This window comes from Gymnogyps californianus, chromosome 3 (genome assembly GCF_018139145.2).
Source record: "Gymnogyps californianus isolate 813 chromosome 3, ASM1813914v2, whole genome shotgun sequence".
Classification (NCBI taxonomy): domain Eukaryota; kingdom Metazoa; phylum Chordata; class Aves; order Accipitriformes; family Cathartidae; genus Gymnogyps; species Gymnogyps californianus.
In genome coordinates this window covers 10350194-10372233 of record NC_059473.1, presented here as the reverse complement: position 1 = coordinate 10372233, position 22040 = coordinate 10350194, and the positions used below count along the sequence as shown (strand labels likewise).

General features: G+C 44.5%; 1 protein-coding gene across 8 annotated transcripts in view; it reads left to right on the top strand.

Annotated features, from left to right (window-relative positions):
* MEIS1 (Meis homeobox 1) overlaps positions 1 to 21545 on the top strand; it is a 233735-nt gene extending 212190 nt beyond the window's left edge. For 5 of the 8 annotated variants that reach the window (XM_050895206.1, XM_050895207.1, XM_050895204.1 and 2 more), the window contains 3 exons: positions 15700 to 15758; positions 17023 to 17112; positions 19967 to 21545. In XM_050895206.1, coding sequence (XP_050751163.1) covers positions 15700 to 15758; positions 17023 to 17112; positions 19967 to 20250 — 433 coding nt within the window. In that variant the 3' untranslated portion in view covers positions 20251 to 21545. Of the gene's footprint in view, positions 1 to 15699; positions 15763 to 16999; positions 17113 to 17384; positions 17481 to 19966 lie in introns of all 8 variants that reach the window. The other 3 variants (XM_050895211.1, XM_050895212.1, XM_050895209.1) reach the window with 2 other exon arrangements.
* Positions 21546 to 22040: the final 495 nt, after the last annotated feature.

Sequence of the window (22040 nt, the reverse complement as noted above, 5' to 3'; positions counted from 1 at the left end):
GTGACTTTCCAGGGTGTTTTTCAGTACCCATCTCGCCTCGGATTTGAGGAGTTTTTACTCTGGCTTTGTGTCAGATGTGTTTTTATAAGTTCCTTATGTGCAAGGAAAAAAAAAAATAAAAGTAGGTCAAAATACATTATAACTGAAGTCTTGTGGATGTAGGGCAGACTTCCTCTGCTTGAGCTAGTTTGGTAATTCTGCTGTGGTGTTACAATTGTATAAATTATTGAGACAATTCCCCTTCCCTCCCCAGCCCCACGAAGATTTAACACTATAGAGACAGACTATATATTTTCCTTGCTTAAATCACAGGTGGTGGGCATAGATGCCAAGATATGGTAATTCAGCCCTTGCTTTTTGTAATGGATGGTAAGGAACAAGGAGGCTTTGAGGCCGTGGCTGGGTGTGCAGGTTGCACACACACACGTGCGTCCTCAGGAAACATCCAGCCATGGGGTGACCAACGAGCTACTCATCCCCTCCCAAATCCTGGGCGTTATGGGGCAAGCCTGTCCCAACCTTTTGCTGAATCCCTTTTCTTCTAAGGCGGTATGCAGGAGAAGAAACTCTTCTTGCCTAAATTGTTTGCTGCAGGGAAGAGTTAACATATCGTTTCTGGTTAGCTTTGCCTTTCTTCAGCGGACTCATAAGTCATTCAGCCACGACTTGCAAAAAATTTTGCCTTCCTCCTTAGATTCTTCCAAACTTGTTAACACACATGTACATTTTTGTATTAATGATGAGTCATTGTAAATCACTGTTGCAGAGATTAAATAAAATGCTGAAGGGCAGGCTGGGTGCAGATCAGTCATAAATTATTGGCAGCAACACAGCATGTGGGAATACATGAAATGTGCATGAAAAACATAAACTCATGTCTGGTAGCATGGTCATTAGCCCAGACTGGGAATGCTGGATTTTCTGGATGGAATTAGAAGTTTGCCACAGAGCAGTCAGTGAAGAGAGCATTTGTTTTCTGCAGATTGAAAGCATTTGAACAATTTTTTTTTGTCATATTTTGAATGCCTTTACAGTATGTGCTAGTTGCATACTTCAGTTCTCTACCGTAATGAAAAAAATGGTGCTTTTCACATACGGTCTGCCCGGTGTTCAGGCTCCCCGGGTTGATGCACACAACTCCTGTTGATGGTGGAGTAGTCACAGGAGTGGGGTGATGATGTGAGACGTGCCAGAAAATGTATCAGTGGTAGGGCACATGTCTTTAAAAGTACCACAGTTTTAACTTGACCTTTTTCCTTGGGTTGTTTTATTTTTTTAAAGTAATGAAATAATCCACACAGAGGATTTTTCCCTTTATTTTTTTCACACACAACAATTTTGCTTGCAAATCACCAGCGTTGCCTTTTAGGACCATCTTTTTGCCACAGTCAGATGTTTTTGTCGTGGGAAGAGGGAACCCTGACCCTATTGCAAAAAAAAAAAAACCTGTGGCAGGTAGGAAGGTAGCCAAGTTCAAGATGTTGTTAGTCTAAATGAACCCTTCAGGTCTCCGTCTTGTTAGTCGTTTAACCCCGCAGCAGTTTAGGGTTCGAAGCATGGTAACGTGAACTAGAAGGGGCACTTGTATGATCTTGAGAGCGTTGCATATATGGACATGGAAGGGACCTGACCAAGTACAGGTTAATAAGGTGCTTTTCCCCGGTGATAAAAACTGTGATTGAAATATCCAGGAGGTGTGATCCAATCACTTCTTACCTCAGTTGAAAGCCAGCCAGGCTATATTGAACAATCTATACAGTTTTCTTGTTTACTACATCCCAGCTGAATCTCTGCCCGTTAAGAACTAATGGTAAATAATTACTGATGGTGCTCTATGGAGAAGAGAGAGCAATTCTCATCAAGGGCTGCATTAGGTGTCAGATGCTTGTTTATGTTTTAGGGAAATCTAGGTACACACAGATAAATGTCTGTATATTTAGAATAATGTGCCCATATAACCTCTCTATATGTGCATGTCTGTATGTGACTATCTCTCTGAATAGAGTTGCGCACAACTGCATTAAAATGATCTTTAAAAAAAAGATTAAGTTTGAAAATTCAAATCCTTAAAGCTCCAGCCTTTTATTAGATGTTTCCATTCTGCTTTTTCCAAATACCCTTGTGCTATCTAGGGCACAGACCAGACAATGATGGAGCAGCTAGTCAATATTTTATCTTACCCTCATTCTTCAGTGCTTCGTTTGTTGAGCTGTATTCAAACCGTGCTTGAAGATGGAATTAATAATTACTGCTGGGCTTTCTTACGGCGCTTACTGCTGTAATACCCAAGTCCTCCCATGACCTCCACTTGCCTATATAGGCATACAAGGTTGTGGGTCTGCATGATATTTTTACCGTTCCCCTGCAAAGAGAGAGAATAGTGTTGTCCCAGTTCACAGGTGAAGAAGTGAGGCTCAGGGAGGTCCAAGTCCAGCACAGCCACCGATTTTGGGTTGGTCTGGGACTGTGAGATGACTCAAAATGACAGAAAGTTACCCACATTTAAGGTCCAACGACCACTGAAACTTGGAGTTTTGAAACTCCACGTTTTGAGTGCCTCAGTGTCTTACATTGCCAACATCCAGTGCTGGGTATGGAGGAGAGATGCGAGAAATCAGTAACTGCTGGTGAAAAGTTTGGGTTTGATGATTTACTCAGTAGCTCCTGAGCAGTCCAAGGCAGCAGCTGAGCTGAATCCTCTTCTCCAGTGCAGTGTTCAGCTGCTTCAGCCAGGACTGCTTTGCTTTTCTTGTCGTTTGCTGCCTTATTTGTTCAACTTTGACAAAGTTTATTTCCTGTAGAAATCAATTTTTCTACATTATAGTGCCCTGGCTTGTTCTTATAACGAACATAATCGTCATTGGGGTGGTTGAGGCATTGGGTCCTATCAAAAATTGTACCGCAAGCTGGTAACTGAACTGTTTGCATGTAAAGTAGATTAAAGAGTAGAGTGCAAGCAGCTCTAGTAATACGATTTCCTAACTCTTGAGTTCTTGATTTTATGACCTTGGCTTCTTTAAATGTCAATTTTGTGTATAATTTCCTAGGCTTGAAAAAAAAAAAAAAACCAAACCCCAACCAAACACACTGGAAAAAATGATCAAATAATGTAAATTTCACTAATCTCATTCTTGGAGACAGCTGAAGTTATTTTTGCTGAAACTTTATAAGGAAGAAATTTTAAAAAGGCTCCAAGACCAGCCTGAAGGCGAGTTTGAAAAATCTGAGATGCGTTTGCGATAGGAAGACCGGACCACCTTACTGCATGTAGCACAGCCAGCTCAGGGCATAGACACCCAGAAATACTTTATTACTCTTTTTGCCCCATCATAACTCCCCTTCAGCAGGAAATTTTTTCCTGCCTCCATTTCTTTGCTCGTGAGTAAGCATAGTGGTAGAGCTTTGCTGCAGTAGTCGCATGGGGCAGGGGACGAAGCGCTTTGCCATGGCACGGGCAGGCAGGGTGGCATGGTGGGGACGGGAGGATTTTGCACTTCTCACGGGGGATTGCTCCCCAGCACCCAGCGATGAATGGGGAGCACCACTGCGAGGGGTGTCCTTCCCATCTGCTTGCCAGTTATACCCGGCCTGGCTTGCAGATGGTGGGGTTACAGATGAAGCAGATGGGGGGGTGCAGATGGGACAGGTGGGGAGGATGCAGATTGGGAGATGCAGATGGGGAGCATGGGGGAAGATGCTGATGGGGCAGATGGGAGATGCAGATGGAGGGATGCAGATGGGGGGATGCAGATGGGGACAGATGCTGATGGGGCAGATGCAGAAAGCCCCTGGCCGCCCCTCCACAGAGGTGCAGGGGAAGGAGGAGCGGCTGCATGGCTCTCCACCCTGCCACTTTTTGGAAAACAGTCCCAGGCCCCTGTTTTCCTGCTGTGGTTTTTTTAACATAGCATGTCTGGGGTTCAGTGCATCTAAAGCACACCCTAAACGCCCCCAAATCCAAGTGATAATGTTGTCCGGTGATTCCCATGAGTTAAGCCCCACGTCAGCCCCTTGGAAGGGATGGAAAGGCTCCTTCATGGGGCTGGGTGTTTAGTGTAGACATCATCTTCGCTTAGTTCCTTCACTGAGGGCAATACTCACCCCGAGCAAAAGGCCAGCACATGACCAGTGCACCACTTTAGTCCCACTTAAACACTATTTTTAGGGTGTAAGTGGGGGAGGAGGCCAGCAGGGAGGGAGCATAGCAAAAGCAGGTGCTGGTCCTATACGCAGGGGTGGATTTTCACCCCTGCTGCCTACCAAATCGCAGGCTACAATAAATAGGCAAGACACTCGGTTTGCCACTTTGCAGAGTACATTGCATGCAGGGGTTTTTAGTCCTAGGCAAGTAAAATATCTGCTTATTTTCAGATGTATCTATTACTGCTTTTGTTGCAGTAAACAGATGAAACGAGAAAAGGTCAAGATGCAATTTGAATCTGTGTAAGAACATAACAAATACTTTTCTCAGTAATCAGATACAGTAAATACAAGTACTTATTTACTTGTAAATGTTAAAACATTCACAAATTATCCTCTCAACTTCAGCAATACGAACTTAACCGTCAGATTTTGGAAACTATTTACTTTTCTTCTGTATGTGATTCAAGAATACGTATACAGATGTTATTTAAACGCTGTTTTTTTAATGGGAATACATGTGAAAGCAGGAAAAAATAGAAATAAAAAAGAATATATGTTTCAGGTTTAACGAATACGTATTGTTTGTTATTCCAGAGTAAAATAAGACAGTAGGTGTTTGCAACGTGAAAAACATTCCCCCCCAAAAAACCACAAAACCCCAAGAAAACTATTAAAAAAAAGGATCTCGCTGGGTGAATTGTTATACCGTTTGAGCAATTTGGAATATGTGCGGTAAATTAGCTGTTCTAAACGTACCATGTGCCGGGCTTTTCAAGCGGATTTTTACATTTATGTTTTCACTAAGTCTTAGCTAATTGTTATGCCTTTCACCTTGAATGCCAATTGTAATAATAATATTACATCTGTAGTCTATTTCTCTGTTCTTAAATTACAGCAATCAGGAATACTCACTAGGTAAAATCCTGTATAGTTACTCATAAGAAAATATTGAAATCAGACGAAAAAATGTTTAGCTTGCATATTGCCTTAGACAGCCCTGGAGAGCTGCCAGGCAGCCAAGGTATTATTAGAAAAGCTGAGCAAATAGCTTACAGGGGGAAGAGCTGTGAATTTAGAGCCATCAGGTACCATTGCATCACCGCATTTTAGGCTGGTTTTTCGTTTAGTTCAGTAAATCCATTTAAAAATACAGCGCAGTGGTTTAAACATGCGGGGTTTGGTTTCGGCACGCGGGTTTAAGGAGTAGTGATACAGTTTTGGCACGAAACACGAGTGTTTTTCCAAAGGGGGCAGATGCTCAGAGGAGGTGGATAAAGAGGTTTTTTGGGGAAATGCTCCCCTTGGCCTCCGGGACTTCAGGTGGAGCAGAGGAAGGGCTTTCGCCCTGGAGAGCTGATAGACCCTGGGTTTCTTGCTCATTTCAGCCTTGGCTGTCTCCATGCACCCCAAACTGCCCCAAAATAGGGGTCACTCTGTCCAGGAGCACCAGGGAAGGATGTTTCCCCTAACCATTGCTCTGACAGCCCCTGGGTTCAGGCTGGGGAAAACCAGCAGAGGAAATACCATTTATTTCAAGAGCAAATGTGGAATCATTTTGCACGAGCTAACAGACTAATTAGTGGTGCCCTGAGCATTGAGCAAATAAAATAACTGGTGTTATTTTATTCACACAGATGCTTTTTTGAGAGAGAGAAAGGTCGGTTCCCACCGCAGAGCGTCGCATGGTGCAAACGGGGTTTACCTGCCAATAGTCTTGACTAACAAAAGGTGCTCGGCACTTGAGAAGTTAATACGCAGCCAAAAAAGCCGCTGTTTTCCCTTTGGCCTTCCATCCTCTTCTGGGGTGGTTTTGTACCTGACAAACATTTTTTTAGTCAGTGCATTAATATTCTGTAACGAATGCGCTGTCAGGTGTCAGGGAAATAAGATGAAACAGCACCATGCAAATGTTTGCCACTTGCTCTTTTCTCTGCTCCTGCCCTAGCTTTGCTCTGCAGGATCAGGGTAGGGGTCAGAAGGCTTTGTTTGCTACTTTTTATTTAAAAAGGCTGAGATTCAGGTGTGCACTGTCTCAAAACAAGAGTTTGGCTTTTAAAAAAAACCACGCAGGACACTATTGTATTGTGGAAATGCTGCATTGCAAGCAAGGGGAGGGCTCTGCGCTGTCTTCTGTAAATACAGTTCTCAGGGCTTGGTTTCTTTTTAGTGCGAGAGATGCTTCTGTCAGGAAAAATACCCTCAATATATAAAAAAATAAATAAAATAAAAAATATATACCCTCAATATATTAAAAAAAAAGAAGAGGAGAGTAATGGTTTGTCACTGCTTTGCAAGTCAGGTTTTGGTCTATTCTTGTCATAGCTATCTGAAGTGTGTTTACATATAGTTTGCCTTTCTGGTATTTTGTGCTTGCACAGACCTGATCTCCACCTATTTTGTGTCAACAGTTGCTGAGATTGGTGTAGAGCGATTAACCATTGCGAACTGAAACACCAACACGCGGAGAAAGGTGCCCTCAGAGACCCTCTCTCGCACTTACATCAGGCGCTCGCTCCGGGCTGCACCTGCATAAAACAAACTGTGTGGTTAAAAAGTCAACCTGAAATATTAAAAACGGGGCAAATGTTGCCTCCTTCTTGGCTAAACCAATTTTCTCTTCTCAAAAATGAAACACAGCCAGAGGCGCAGGGCGAGGACGTGCTTTTGAGGGTGTGTGTTTTGCCCTGCCTGCCCTGAAACGATTTCGATGTAAATGATGTATGGCTGGCTATACCAGCGTTAGCGCTAATGAGGCTTCTGCCTTTTATTTTACTTTTAAAAAAGAAAAGAAACGGCGGCAGATGCTGCTGAAAAAATATTACTTCTGCAGTTCTTCAACGAAATCTAGGTCATGTAACAGTTTCACGGGTTATTATTTTTTTTCCCTGCCCAGGCGCTGTAGTCCTTGTGGCTTTTTTGGCTAATGATAAAGCGCAATAACAATTGCTCCTTTTTAATTCAGATTTATCCCAGAGATGTCCAACTTCTCACCTGGTTTATAAAGGTGGTTTATACCATCTGGGGGGCTGATCCCTAAGATTTCTGTGTCCTGTGGTCTCACAAATTCTTTTTATCTCTGACATTCCTCTGACCTCCCCGTGTGTGTTTTGTTTGCATTGTTTTCTGAGGATGTCTTTTCTCCTGCCCTGAATAAAACGCCGTCAGGAGTAGGATTATAAGCAAAATGAATTACTTCACTTAATGGAAATTATGTTTAGATAAAGTAGATTACAAAGTAGGTTATTAGTAGTGGTTAGAAAACAATGTTTTGAAGTAGGATGTCTTGGGGGGGAGTTCGTCCAGAAGCGTGGGGTTGTTTTTCAGGTTGGCTGTGACTCAGAGTTGTATCTTTTGTGGTTTCTGGGGAAAAAAAAAAAAGGAAAAAAATTTCAAACCAGTTTTGTAGGTGCCCACATCACACGAAATACACCAACGTGCTCGTGTTTGTTGTCTCAGTAGTGGTGGGGAGGACCCAACCACAGGAATCACAGCTTCTCTCCTCCGCCCCGAGCCGATGTCTCAGGTTATAGACCAGAGCGATGTCAAAGCCTATTTCATGTATGAATCACAGGTACATATAGGCGTTCATTATGTTTTCTCTTTGGGGGCTCCAGGGGTGTTTTCTCCCAAAGACACTTGTCAGGGCTTTTGGTTTGGCCGCCCTGGGTTCGCTTCTCCTTGTCCCACAGGCTGGAGGAGCTGGTGCGGGGTGACAGGGTACGGAGTTACTCCACACTCCTTAAGTGGCCTTCTGGAGATGAGGAGGGTGAGGAGATCCATCCAGGAGCACGGAGAGAGCATTTCTCATATCCTTCAGTGAGCGGGAACGCACTTAAACCAGCAGCCAGATTGTGGGAGCAGCGTCTCTGCTTTTGCTTGGGCTGGAGGACGGGGCACGGCTTCCAGCTCGCATGCCGTATGTGTTATAGGTAGGAGTGAATGGGGAAAAAGCTGGGCAAGACTCCCAATTTGATGTATGGAAAAAGCCTTGGATCTCAAAGGAGGACCCTCTGTGTTTAGACCACTTGTGTGGCAGGAAAAGCTCGGAGATCATGCAAGCACCTCCCACAAACACTACATTCCCTTAAATAAGAGGTTATGCTGAATCGACAGAGGACAAGGAAATTGCTGAAAGAGAGAGGAGTGTTTTCAAAGAAATAGCGAGTATTTTGCTATCAGTTCTCACCCGTTCCCAGCGTAATCCCTGCCGTCGAGCGGGACTTGGGTTGTTGGTTTGAAGTGATCTGCTGAAGAAAAGCTGCTGGATTGTGCTGATGGCGTGCACCAGATCAGGACCCGAGTTACAGAGTCCAGACGCGCTCTCCTGAAGGTTCAGATGGAAAGTTGAGGTTTCCAAGCTGGGAGATGCACACCGCAGTCTGGGCTGCTCTCAAAGCTTGCGGAGAGCCTGCGCGCCCTCTGCCATGAGCGTTTGGGAGGTCCCAGGGTTTGTGGCATGGTCTGCACATTGAAGCGCATACATCTCTATCCCAGCAAAGACAGTGCACTGTATGGCACTGAGATAAATCGCTCTCCAAATCTGCAGTGGAAAAGCGACTACACAGCATCAGTCCTTGGGCAGGGAGAGCATTTTTGCAGGAGGCAAGATTTTGGCTGGGAGCGTGTTGTGTACCCAGCCACAGTGCTGTATGGGGTCCAGTGCTGTCCGGGGCAGGAGTTAGAGCAGCCTTAGTGCTGCTCTACTAGATGAATCCTTGCCATATTCCTTAAAGGCTAATTGTGGCACACGGAGATCAGCGGACTACAGCTGCGCTGGGATTTGGGAGCAGGGAAGAGACGGGAGGTCAGCTCCGCTGGCGCTTTGCCATGTAAAGATTTCCCCTTACATCATCTGGCTGCCGAGGGCGAGTTTACATCTGCTTTGCACCCCAAGGGAATTGCGGTGTCAGGGAATGAGGTTGCTGCGAGCCCTCCCCAGCGCAGCCGAGACCTGCAGCACGGCCTCTGCTCCAGCTCCCTGGCATCGGCGGGGAGACGCCTGGATGCCGGACCTGGATTTTCACTGGAAGCTTTCCGTGTCGGCTGAGCTTTTTTGAGTGGGATTTGTGGATGGGAGGGGAGGAGGAGAAGGAGGAGAGCGTACCAGAAAGGCCAACAGCAGCTCGCCTGTGATGTGGGAGGGCACTGGAGATGGGCAGAGCAGGGAGGTGCATCTCCAGGGAGCTCTTCCCCGGGCACGTTGGCTCTTCACTCCTCTCTAGTGAGTCCCTCCCTTGTTTTTCATTCCGAACTGGCTAAATAAATACAAATAGGCTTTAGCTCCATCCTACTGGGGAACAGGAAAAATTTTGCAAGACAGCAAAAGTGTTTCCTGCCCAGCTTTTTTCTAGAAAGACCCATCAAGCAGCCACCAGCTGTGAGCCCTGCGGAGAGATGGGGCTAGGGGAGCGTTTGGGCCAAAGGAAGAGCAGGGCCAGGAGCTTGTGAGTCCTATCTCGATGGAAAGCCATCAGCCGTCCCTTCAGCGCCGAGAGCGTGAGCCACCACTGGGCTCGCTGCCACCCCGGGGCGGTCACCGCGGCTGCATGATGTCCCATGGGGCTGGTGGCAGGGTGCTCCCCCAAATCCTGTCTGTTTATTTGGAGGCAGGATGTGGTGATTTGAGAAGAAAGCATCCTATGGAGCAGGAGGGGAAACGAGGTTTAAGGGCTTGCGAGAAGAGCAAGCACGGGAGGTGGCCAAAGGTAGAGCTGGTGCATGTTGAGCTGGTGGAAATGTAGGGCATAGCCAGCTCTCTTAGAAGGAGTGTATACCTGATCCCATCTCTCTGCTTTCTATTTTTGCACTCAATATGCTCGCTACATTAGCAGCGTTGGCTTGCGAGAGATTCAATAGCACTCTCCTGCTTTAAAGCAACTTTTCTGAATGCACAACATGAATCCATCGGTGGGGTCACATAGTAATGCTTGAAGTCAGAAGCTATTTTTAAAACTAAATTGCAGAACCACACATGGCTTTCATTAGTGCTTTACATCAAATTTGTCAGCTAATTAGTGGTTTTTCATCACTAGTTTTTGCTTAGTATTTTATTTGTTCACTCTTCAATATTGTCTTGCGACACCTCCAGCCCTATATACAGTCCCTGGTGCTGGTGCTGCTAGCAGAGGAGGGAGAGAGAGGAGAGCTTTCAGGAGACCTTCCCGATCCTCCTGATGGATGGACTCGCTGCATTTGGAGTGTATTCCAATATTACGTGTCTGGAGTGGGCGGTTAGCAGCCCGTGTACTCTCTTCCCTCCCTACCTCCATTTAGTGTTGTAAATGATGTATTGCAGTCCTGAACTGTCTTCGATTCGGAGGAGGAGGAGGAGGAGGAGAAAGCAAGAAAAGTTGCCAAACATGACTTCATAAGGTTTGACTTTAAATTGAACAAAGTTTCTTGAGTGTCTTGGATTCTTTTTTTTTTTTCTTTACAAATAAAGGGAGTACAGAGAGCATGGATTGCTAATGACTGGTAGTTATGGGTCATTAAGCTCACTAACTGACTTCAGGATCAGAACTTTCTAATAATGGCAGTAAGCACTCTTTTAACATTTATTTCTCATTTTAGGGATGGGGAGATGTGATTACCATTCAAAAGTCTGCAGTTATTTTTTCTGTTCATAATTACAGAGGGAGCTTGCTATTTTTAAGGCTGTTTTTAAAACATTTTAAAGTATTCGGTGAAATAATTTCTATGGGTTTTTTCTTTTCTTTAACTGACTCCTTTAAAAAGCTCTGGAAAACAAATACACAGGAAAAAATGAAAATATGTTGAAATAAGGAATAAAGCAGTTACTGAAGTGTAATAATCCCGGTTTATAGCACACTTTCCATTTAAATTGTTTTTATTAGAGATAAACCTGTTAAGCGTTGAGGAATTAAGTGCTGAATAGAGAAGGTTGTTTCGCTGCTGTATAAATGAAGGATCCCTGTATGCAGAAAAGAGTACAGCTGGTTTTACAAGTGAATTATTTGCCAGTTTGAAGGGCTCTGGTTACTTTGGCATCTGTTATAAAAATGATTTGTTTGTTGTCAAGAGGGATACTGTTTTTTCAGAGCAAGAGACATTTTAGCACTGGGGTTTGTACGTTCTGTGGGCTTTCTCATCGTCCTTATGCCTGGTTTGCTAGAAGGAGCTCAAGGAGAAAATGAGGCAGAGAGATTTTCGGGAATTTCCTGGCACTGCTGGTGATACACAGACTTCTGGCACGCGGCGCTTTGGGACAATATTGAGAGGGAGCAGCCTGCAACTCCAAGTATCAGAAGTTAGTAACGGTGTGAATCTCTCCTCGTTTGGGAGGGCTGGGGGGAGAGAAAAATTCAATATACCGCTAAGTCTCAGCATCTCCTTTCAGACAACTGGTCCTGGAAAATTTCATTCAAAGACTGCAAATTGGAAGTCCCCGCAATCGCTCTGTCGATTCTTGAGCAAAGGTGACTTTGGAAATTCGTGACAGCAGAGGAAGGTCTTGTTTTATTCACTCAACAGAAGTGAAATACAAGGGGAAGGGAGAAAGAACAGATCTGTGCGGAAAATGTCACTCGGGCTGTAACCTGAGCCTTAGTGAGCTGTGCCTTTCGGAGGGTTTGGTGACCCTCCGAAAATCCTTGCTCTCTGGCTGCTATTATTGTAGCCAATTTCCAACTAAAATAAGTCTTTTGTCATCACCAGCCATGCCGCCTCTCGCTGAGAAGAAACAAAACTTGTGCGTGGCAGCGAGGGCGGCCAAGCTGAAGGTCAGAGTGCAGAGGCGGATTGCTGCATCCCCGGGGCTGGGGCTGGATCTCACCCGTGGAACCGGTGATGCACCAACCGGGGAGACTGCCAGTGACCTCTGGAGATAGACCCCGGGCAAGAAGCCTAAGAGAAGACATCCTAGTAAAATGCAAACTGGAGAAAAGAGGGTTTCCTACTCCTCTTTGGGGTTACGCAGGTGGAATAGCTGTTTTTTTCTTGCTTTTGGGGACACAGCGGAAAGCACAATCTCATGTATCCAAAAGGGCGAGGAAAAGTTAACTTGAAAAAAATAATAAATACTTTAAACCTCAGTGTTTGCCCAACTGTTCAAAAAAAAAAGGAAAAAAAAAAGAAAAAAAGGCAACCCACAGCATTTTTCTGCAGAGTTCTCGGCTCTCCTTGGGCAGGGAGATGGTACAACTTGTACACTGAGGGATCTCACGTTGTTTGTGCCGCTATTGATTTGCTCTTTGGGGGAAAAAACCCAAACGAAAAAACCCCTTTCACATCAGAGCAAAGGTACCAATGCATAGAGCACTGGTATGGAGAAAAATACTTTATGCAAGTCTTTGAGCCTGTGCAGGTCTTTGCTCACATGAGTAAGGTTATGTGACTGTCTTAATCATTAACTTAAGTTTTATGCTGACTCGTATTTTGACAGTACTCCATTTGAGTAGCACTTCATATGCAAATATCTTTTTTAGGTCCTGATTCCTCTGAACTTTTAAAAATCAGAGTGATTTAGGGTTTCTTTCTCTTAAGATAGGTGAATGTGAACATATGGGAAAAGGGGCAGTGAGATTTTTCCTCTTAGCTTTTCTGTTCCATCATTTTTGCTGGTGTTACATCAGCCTGGCACTTTGGAAATGCAAAGAGTGATCAAAAGATCTTGGTCCTTCTATCAAAGAAAAAAACATAGAGTATGAAGAAATTATCCTCATGCCCATATATTTCTGCAGCAACAGCTAATCTGCAATTTTGCTTGCAAAGAGTTATCAAATGTGATTTATAAACGTAACAGCGCTGCATTGTGCTCTCTCAAGGCAAGCCACATTAATAGTTTTAATCTGATGGGTTCTTACGAATTCCAGGTTTGGGATGCAGGAAGAAACTTGAAAGTGAATACTTTCTTCTTTTTTTTTTAATGCATAGTGGTTTGGAGTCTACTATAATGCAAAGTAAAGCATTCTGTTACAAAGGCAGGGAGGATGGGACAGAAGGTTAAAGGGCATCCTGGAAACAAACAGCTGGACCAGTTTATTTAAACAGATACAAGGATGGGGAGCTGACCTCCGTTTGACTTCTAGTGGGAGGAGCGAGAATGTCATTTTATTACTTTGCCCAGAAGGAAAATGTTCTTGTGTCTGAATTCCCCCCGAAGACATCCAAACACTGAGCTGTTTGGCAGAATTGCTACTTATAGAAAATACTTATACGAATGCGTAGGAAGAAGATAACTGTTAAGTACCTGTGTGTAAAATGTTCTTAAAGCAGATATCCTGAGTGATAGCGTGGGGCAAACAGGTGAGAATATGTTTTACTGTAGGCACATCTTGTGTGTGCTGTTCTAGCTATATAGTTTATTATTGAGCCCTCCTTATCAAAAGCGCTTGTTGTTTGGAGGAGAAGGAAGAGAAGGTTGTGAAGTTGGGGTGTGCGCGCTTAACATTGCTCAGGGTTTCTTTGGGGTAAAAGCTTTTGGCAAATGAAGGTTTCGGTGACCAGCCAATCTCACGGCTACCAAAACCCCTTCCCTCCTGCCACAGTAACAGGTCCTGGCAATTGGGCAGGAGAAGGATGGAGTAAACACAGCAAGAGCCTGCCAGGCTTGCAGAAAGAAATGGCTGGGGCACTGGGGTTTTGTGTTGTTGTTTTACTTAGGAGAGTTACTGTGAAAATTGCTTTCTGCAAATGCAGATTACAGATATTAAACAATTTTCTAATTGGTCATGGAGCTAAGGCAGCTAATGGGGGAAAAAAAGCAGATTTTTTTTTAATTGCTTATTTCGCATGGTGTTTGTGCTACACCTGTGCTTATAATGAGAAAGGAGAATTAGTCTAACCTTCTGCTCACATGATTCTAATTTTCATGGTTTGTACAAGATAATGATAAACTGATTTGCAACACTGTTTGCTGGAGTTGCGGGGGGGGTGTTTATTGGAAATGTGTAGAAAAATTGATCCAATACTGTTGCTGACAAAACATGACCTAGTTCAGGTGTAAGGTTTCCAGATCGGCACCCGGACTTGGTGCCTTTGAGCCCGTTTTGTCGAGACAGGTTTGATTAGGACTCGACATCTTGATTAATTTTTGTGGGAGTTTGGGTAACAGGAGTCAGTTGGGAACGGGAGATAGGAGGAGACCAAAATTGCTGTGCTGGTCTTTGATGAGGGCAAAACAAACAGCACGGGGCAGTGGTGTGCGATTCTTCTCCCTGCCGGTGTAGGGGAATGGGTGGACAGAGCCGATTCCGGCGGGAAGGTCCTGGTGGCTTTATCTCAGCAGTAGAGGAGCTCCTGCTAAGCCACTCCAAGCAAAGGCAACGAAAACAAGCACCAAGTAGCCCTTTGTGGACTTTTCCATTGCATTTTGCAAGTGTAGTGTGGTTTTATTCACGCTCACGCTTCTTCCTCTACTAGTAAATATTGTGGCATACACGTTTTTATTATTCTTTTTCTCTCTCGTAAAGAATGTAAAGTCTGGTTATGAGGCTTTGCCATGATTAAATCTGGATGGAGATTTTTTCCGAATGGTTTTTAACTAAGCTTTCTGATGAGCAAAACCACAAGAGAAGTTCTTCTAATGCTCTTCAGACAGGTTCCCAGCCATGGTTTCGAGCCTCCTGATTTCAGCGCCACAAGGGCTGCCCGCAGAGGAGACCGTGGCACTTGTGATCCCTCTCCTTCTTCTGTTTTGCTCCAAATTATTTTGAATATTCCTTTCCCAAATAAGCATTGCAAGACTAACTGAGGCGAAGAGCTACAAAAACGCAAGGAGTACGGTTGCAGATGGCTATTTTTAAAAACGACTGTACCTTTTTTTTATTTCCAAAGATCTGCTTTTCATTGTTCGGGGGGAATTTTCAGTAGTCCAGTAATTACAGTTTAACAAGATGTTTGCTGTAAATGGTCAGGCCTAGCTGGAGAAAACAGGATTATAAATTCAATTACTGTAAAGCTATGACCTCGCCTTGACCCCTCAGACTTTGCATAAAGAGAGAGGGGGGGAAAAAGCCCACCAAGAAATGGCTAGGAGGAATGCACAGCTCTGAAGTCCCCAGCAGTGTGACTTAGCGGTGATAAAACTCCAGACGTTCCCTCATTTGATGGGGTTCTGCCATCACAGTTCATTATCTTAATAGTGGGCATTAAAAGGGAATTAGGTTTGCAAGAGGTAGGGGCAGGTTTTGATAAAAAAAATTGGAAAAAGAAGTCAGAGGACATAAGGCAGAAATGGCACTAATGAGGGGGAGGTAGCAGATGCCCTCACGAGCATCTCGCCGGCTTCACCCGTTTTTTTTTTGTGCCCCGTTCTGAATTGAGAAGAGCGTTGCCGGTATTGTTTCCTGAAAACTCGGCTAATTCCCCCATGAAAAGATGAAATGGAAGTGTCCGACTGTGGTAAAAAGCAGGCAAACATAAATCAGCTCGGAAACCCCAAGCTCGTGCTCTCAAAGGTCATTGGGGTTAGAGGTTTTGCAGTATTTGCATCCCCATGCAGCCCGACGGAGAGCGCCGCGGCGGGGCGAGAGGGCTTGGGGATGGGTGGAAGTCGTCCCCTTCGATAACCGTTTGCTTTCCTCTTTTTTGTTGCAGGTTTATTAATGCTAGAAGAAGAATAGTTCAGCCCATGATAGACCAGTCCAATCGAGCAGGCAAGTCCCCAATAGTAACTGTATTCAAGTCACGCAGGCGAAAACCATCCTCAAGCCATTCACCGGGAGGTCCATTACCTGGTAAATAAATGAGAAATGAATGCTGGGAGTGATTGACAATTAAAATACAACCAGCTTTGTTTCATTACAACCTTAATCATTTTAACATGATTAAAACATTTTGGGGAAAAAAGACATTGAAAATTCAAAAAAAGAAACTAAAATGATCCACTTCGTGACCGGACTCTCCGTACACGTTCGGAATTAAAGTTATTTTTATTTTTTTTTTAGTAGTTGTTTTGAGTTTTCCTTCCCAGCTCTTTCTGCTCCTGTGACCACTCCCTGGTGCATGGCTTGGTGTGGAATTGCTGTAAACTTTATTACCTGTCAAAAGGGCAAAGGGGTCAGAATCGCTTGTGGGACTCAGTAAAGTTCAAAGACATTCAATGAGGTAGAGCTTTATGTGCTTTAATAACCCAAGGCAGCTTACTTCTGAAGCCGGCTTTTAATGTACAGTTAAAACCTCGAGTTCAGGTAGTGGTACTTGTATAGGGTCCTTTTGTCCCTAGTCTCTTCTTTTTAGTAGCTGTCTTTTGGGATCACTGAGTGTTTGGCGTTTACTTCGGGGGGATTTATTTTTATTTTTTTAAAAAATCTTAAGTTTTCACATGCTGGTTCTGTCTGGGGTCTTGGCTCACAGCTCTGTGTGGGTATTTACCATCGAGGAATAGCCCGTTACTCCCAGTTGGTTTTGTTTTCCGAGTCTCACTGCCAAACTATCCAAATCTGTCGTTGTCCAAGATGCCTTTGGGCCACGCTTCCTCTTCGAGTACATTAGATTATTTTGTCATTAGAGGTAAATATCTGGCACGGACATGTTCAAGTCCTGCTCTTAGAAAGGCACACGGGCGTAATTTAACACACTGCAATTTCAGTGTGACTATTCCAGCCATAAAATCCGGCTCCTATACAGGTCTTTGCATTGACGTTAGCAGCGGCAGCAGCTGGAGCCGGGGCTCCTCGTGTCTTGAGATTTCGGATCGCTGACTTCATTTCCAAACTCACAGTAGGAAATTAAGCCAAAACTAAGCAAGCTTGTTAGCCCAGCCGCTAAATTCGAACAGTAGATGTTTTTCCCTCTTTTTAGAGCCGGCATCGATAGCCATCTCACGCAGTTCGTGGGGGGGGGGGTTGTGTCTTGACACCGTGAGAAGAGGTGACCCTTTTGGCTGTCGCTAAAGAACAATGTTCTGCGCTTTTCCAGTAAGTCAAGGAACACCCTATAACCCCGACGGGCAGCCGATGGGAGGTTTCGTGATGGACGGCCAGCAGCACATGGGCATCCGAGCGCCAGGTAAGCCCCCGGGGGAGCGTCGCCCACCGATGGGTGACCTCGGTCGCACCACCGCAGGTAACCACACCTCCGCCCTCCGCCGTCGTCTCAGCTGCCTGCCTTGCCTCGCCTGTCTTCTGCCTGCCTTCAACACCGCCGAGGGAAACCAGGCATCTTCTCGCTCGAGCGGTCCTGGACCCTATGCCGTGCTGTGTTTTGGAGAGGGGCTTTTGGCACTATCTGTTGACTTTGCTCATTTTCTGGCATCTTCTTGGATTTTTATCTCCCTCTAGGACCTATGAGTGGAATGGGCATGAATATGGGCATGGAGGGGCAGTGGCACTACATGTAACCTTCACCTAGGTAACCAATGGCAAAGCCAGGGGGAAGTAAGTACAAACGGGGTCTTTGTTCTCACTTTGTCCGAGGGATATTTGTCTCCTTGCATTTCCCTATGTTCTCCCTGCCCATAGCCTCATGCTTGTTCCTTCCTTTCCATCCATCCGTCCTACGCCTGGGCTCCTTTGGGTTTCTCTCCCTCCGGTTCAGCTCAAGCTTTCCAAGCTCCCAAACCCCCCGTACACGCGCGCGCCGTACATTGACGCTGCCGTACATCGACGCCGCCATACATTGATGCTATTATCCATCCCCGAGCACATGACAAAACAAGAAGCAGCCGGGGAGGTGGGGGAGCCCGTCGTCTTGGCAACAGACTGATTTGCAAAATGTAAGCGGTCTGCAGCAGCGCAGGGAGAGGAAAGAGCATGTCCCCAAAGTGTCATAAATCTGTCTAACCGCAGTTGATGCATGAGTTACATTTCTCCCGCTAACCTGCAAGACACCAAAAAAGCCAAACAGAGACTTCTCATAGGTAAAAAAAAAAATAAATAAACGGCGGCTTCACTTAGTTGCGTTTTGGAAGGCGATGGACGAAACTTTGATTTTTTTTTTTTTTTTTTTTCCAAGTTTATTTCTCTTTGTCTGTCCGTCATAATGGGATTACGTGTGGCAAAGGAAAAAGAGAGAATACAAAATAGAGGTGTGCGCAGCAGGCTATGGAGCTTAGCCCAGGCTAATTGACTATATCCAAATTAAGTATGCCATCACTTGCAGTGTGACAAATGGATTTGACTTATTCAGTATACAAAAATAGAGATCATTAATGCAATCTTCAGTGGCAGGCCTCGCAAAGAAAGCCTAGAAAAACTGTCCCAGTTTCCCCCCCCCCCCCCGTCTTTTTATAGGGGAAAATACATTATACAAATTTTTGTTTGTTTTTTTTTTTAAAAAGAGTAAAGCAGTTTGAAACACCGAGGCACCGGTACCGTGTTAAAATGGTGCCTGATTCTGTTCCTCTCACTCTCTTTCTGTAGTTAAAAGCAGTTATTTCGGAATCTTTGTTGTGCCCCCAGCCTATATTAACATAGGGTTTGAAGTTACCCAGGCCAAGTGTATTTCGTAGTCGTCTTCTCTGGGCGCGAGTCAAAACTAAGTTTTAACAATTAGCTGTGAAAACATTCCTCTGAGCTTGGGAATGCAACAGCCTTATTACCTCATCATGGAAATTTCTAGCTTAGTTAATTTAAATATTGTTTCTTAGTTTCTGGGTCAATTAAATTTAAATGATGTATTTTATGCTTCGTGACCAATTAAATTAATAGGTTATTACAAAAAATATTATCATCTTTTTTGATTAAAGAGCTGTGAGTACAGTATATTTTATAAGCAATTTTCATTAGTTCAAAACTGTTCCTTTAGGCTAGATTAAGCAGCTATTCATTGCTAGAGCCTTGAGACCTGATTCCAAGGTGTTCGGCACATTCACAGCGCGCTCTTACTTAGAACTAAAGCCAATTGAACCTACTTAGCAATAGCGTATGCCTTTCACCCTTGATGATTATGGAGCTTATAGCTCTCCGAAACAATACACCTGTCAGTTCCCATCAACTACAGCAATCCAAGCAGAAGGCAGAGGCCCACAGAAAGCAGGAGGTTTTATTGTTTTAGGTCCAATTTTTTTCTTATTGTTCTCCCAAACCCACTAAAAGGTTGACTGAGTTGCGCGTCTGATTTTTTCGGACAGAAGTGGGCAGGGGGAAAGAATTAATTGATAACTGTTATTGATTATATATATATTTTTAACGTGTTTAAAAATACAGGTTTGATTTAACAATCGTCCTTAGTAATCCTATCAATTTCGGCTTCATATGAGGCCTTCGTTCAGTGGTGTATGTGCTTGCTATGTAGCGTCTGTTTGAATGGCACAAATACTTGGGACAGATTCCAAGTGATTGGGCTCAAGAGCTAAATAAATAACTGTTGATAAACCTCGACACCGATTTAACCCATCTCTCCTCCCAAGCCCTCATTAACTACTACGGATTCCCCGCCTTGTATTCCCAGCACGCTTTTACAAGCGGGGAGACGAAGGCGGGTAGCTGGAGCAAGGCCATGGGGGATGGAGCCCACCTGAGAGCCCTCGCAGGGCTTCCCCAGCTCGGTGCCACCACCCCGTGTGACATTAGTCGTCATCAGGCTGGCTCTGCCTCCGGCGTGCTTCCAGATCGGAAGCATCTCCATCGCATACGTTCCTAACCATAAAAGCAGAAGGCGGTTTTATCTCCCAAAACTCTGTATTTGGAGGGAGGAGGATGTTCTTGGGGTTTTTTTTTGACCTGGGAGTCATTCCCGTTGCCATCGTTGTGAGTCCATACGTAGGCTTGGATCCCACAAAGGCAAATGCACTCGCGCGCCCGCGACTCCACGTCCCACCTTTGGCTCGAGCCCGGCCTTCCCGTGCCTGAGCGGAGGAGCTTCACGGCCTGATGTCGGTAGCCGGTCCCCACCACTCACCGCCACCTCTTTCTCTCCGCAGGGCTGCAAAGTATGCCAGGGGATTATGTGTCTCGGGGTAGTCCAATGGGTATGAATATGGGACAGCCAAGCTATACCCCACCCCAGATGCCCCCCCATCCCGCTCAGCTGCGTCATGGCCCCCCCATGCATACCTACATTCCTGGACACCCTCACCACCCAGCGATGATGATGCATGGAGGACCACCCCACCCTGGAATGCCCATGTCAGCATCAAGCCCCACAATGCTTCATACCGGCGAGCCGGCAGTGAGCGGACAAGTGATGGACATTCATGCTCAGTAGCTTAAGGGAAATACGCGTTGTCTGCAGCGACGGTAGATTTCAAACATTGTCTTTCTGCAATGACTATGGAGTTCTTGGCGTCAACTTTGGACCAAGGGACGTTCCGATTCTTCACAGGGACCCTGAAAAGCAGGAAAACACCAACCGAAGTCAACTTCTGGGGACATGCTAAATACCTATATAAGACATTAAGAGAACAAAGAGTGAAATATTGTAAAATGCTATTATACTGTTATCCATATTACGTTGTTTCTTATAGATTTTTTAAAAAAAATGTGAAATTTTTCCACACTATGTGTGTTGTTTCCATAGCTCTTCACTTCCTCCAGAAGCCTCCTTACATTAAAAAAGAAGCCTTACACTTATCCTGCAAATGACAGAAAGGGCTTATTTGCAGGATTTTTAGAGCATTAAAGTAACTATGTCAGGCAGAAGAATCTTTCTTCTATCCTAGGATTTCAGCCATGCACACTCTCTCTCTCCCCCCTCTTTCCTCCTCTCTCTCTGTCTGTCTTTCTTCCCTTTCTCTCCCTTTCTCCCCGTCTCTCTCCCTCCCTCTCTTTCTAGCCTGGGGCGTGAATTTGCATGTCTAATTCATTTACTCACCATATTTGAATTGGCCTGAACAGATGTAAATCGGGAAGGATGGGAAAAACTGCAGTCATCAACAATGATTAATCAGCTGTTGCAGGCAGTGTCTTAAGGAGACTGGTAGGAGGAAGCATGGAAACGGAAAGGCAGTGTATTTGAAGCCTAATTGTCACATCAGAGCATCCTTGTCCCCATGCAGCAACCACCACCTTGTACATCACTTCCTGTTTTATGCAGCTCGAAACATGGACTGAAGATTTATTTTTAATATGTTGACTTTCTTTCTGGGCAAGACATCGGTCATGTGTGCATTGTTTTTTTTTTTTTTTTTCCCATAGTCCCATCATGGAGCATTTATGTATACATTGTAAATAAATTTTGTGCAAAAAGGACTGGAAAAATGATCTGTATTATTGCAATTTTTTGTAAAAGTAGCAGTTTGGTATGAGTTGGCATGCATACAGATTTACTAAGTGGGATAAGCTAATTATACTTTTGTTGTGGTTAAACAAATGCTTGTTGATAGCCTTTTTCTATCAAGAAACCAAGGAGCTAATTATTATTAATAATAATCATTGCACACTGAGTCTTAGAGTTTCTGATTGAAACAGTTTGGATTGTATAATAACTCAAAGCCCAGTTGTAGTAGTTTGAGTGCAGTAATGAAATCTGAATCTAAAATAAAAACAAATTATTTTTTGTCATGGTGACTCCACTGCTTGCAAAATTTGTTTCCTGCCCCCCTTCAGGATTTGTAGCCATTCTATCCCAAATTGGGAGCTGAGCAGCTGCAAAATTCAGCTAGCTCCGGAGATGTACCTATCAATTGCTATTTAAACATCGGCTTCGTATTTAAAGAATGTAAAAGTAATGCTATGCTGCGTAAAGAAACTTTCTCGGAACTTGCAGTGTAAATTGTCAGGGTGGGAACTGTTGCCTGTTAATAAATGTAATCTCGTAGGGCATTATCGGACAGAAATTTGTAAATAGTATTACCCCCCCGCCAAATTACAGTTCTAATACACAGTTCAAATTATTTGAGCCACTGACATATTACATTTCTTTCTGGAACTGAAACGTTATTAAGGAAGGAGGAAAATAAAACTTGGAAAACATTGCCCGGGCAATGCATATTTGGAAGTAAATGACGTGCTGGTGCGAGAGGCTGCTGGACCTCTGCAAGCGGAGGCTGGTGCAGG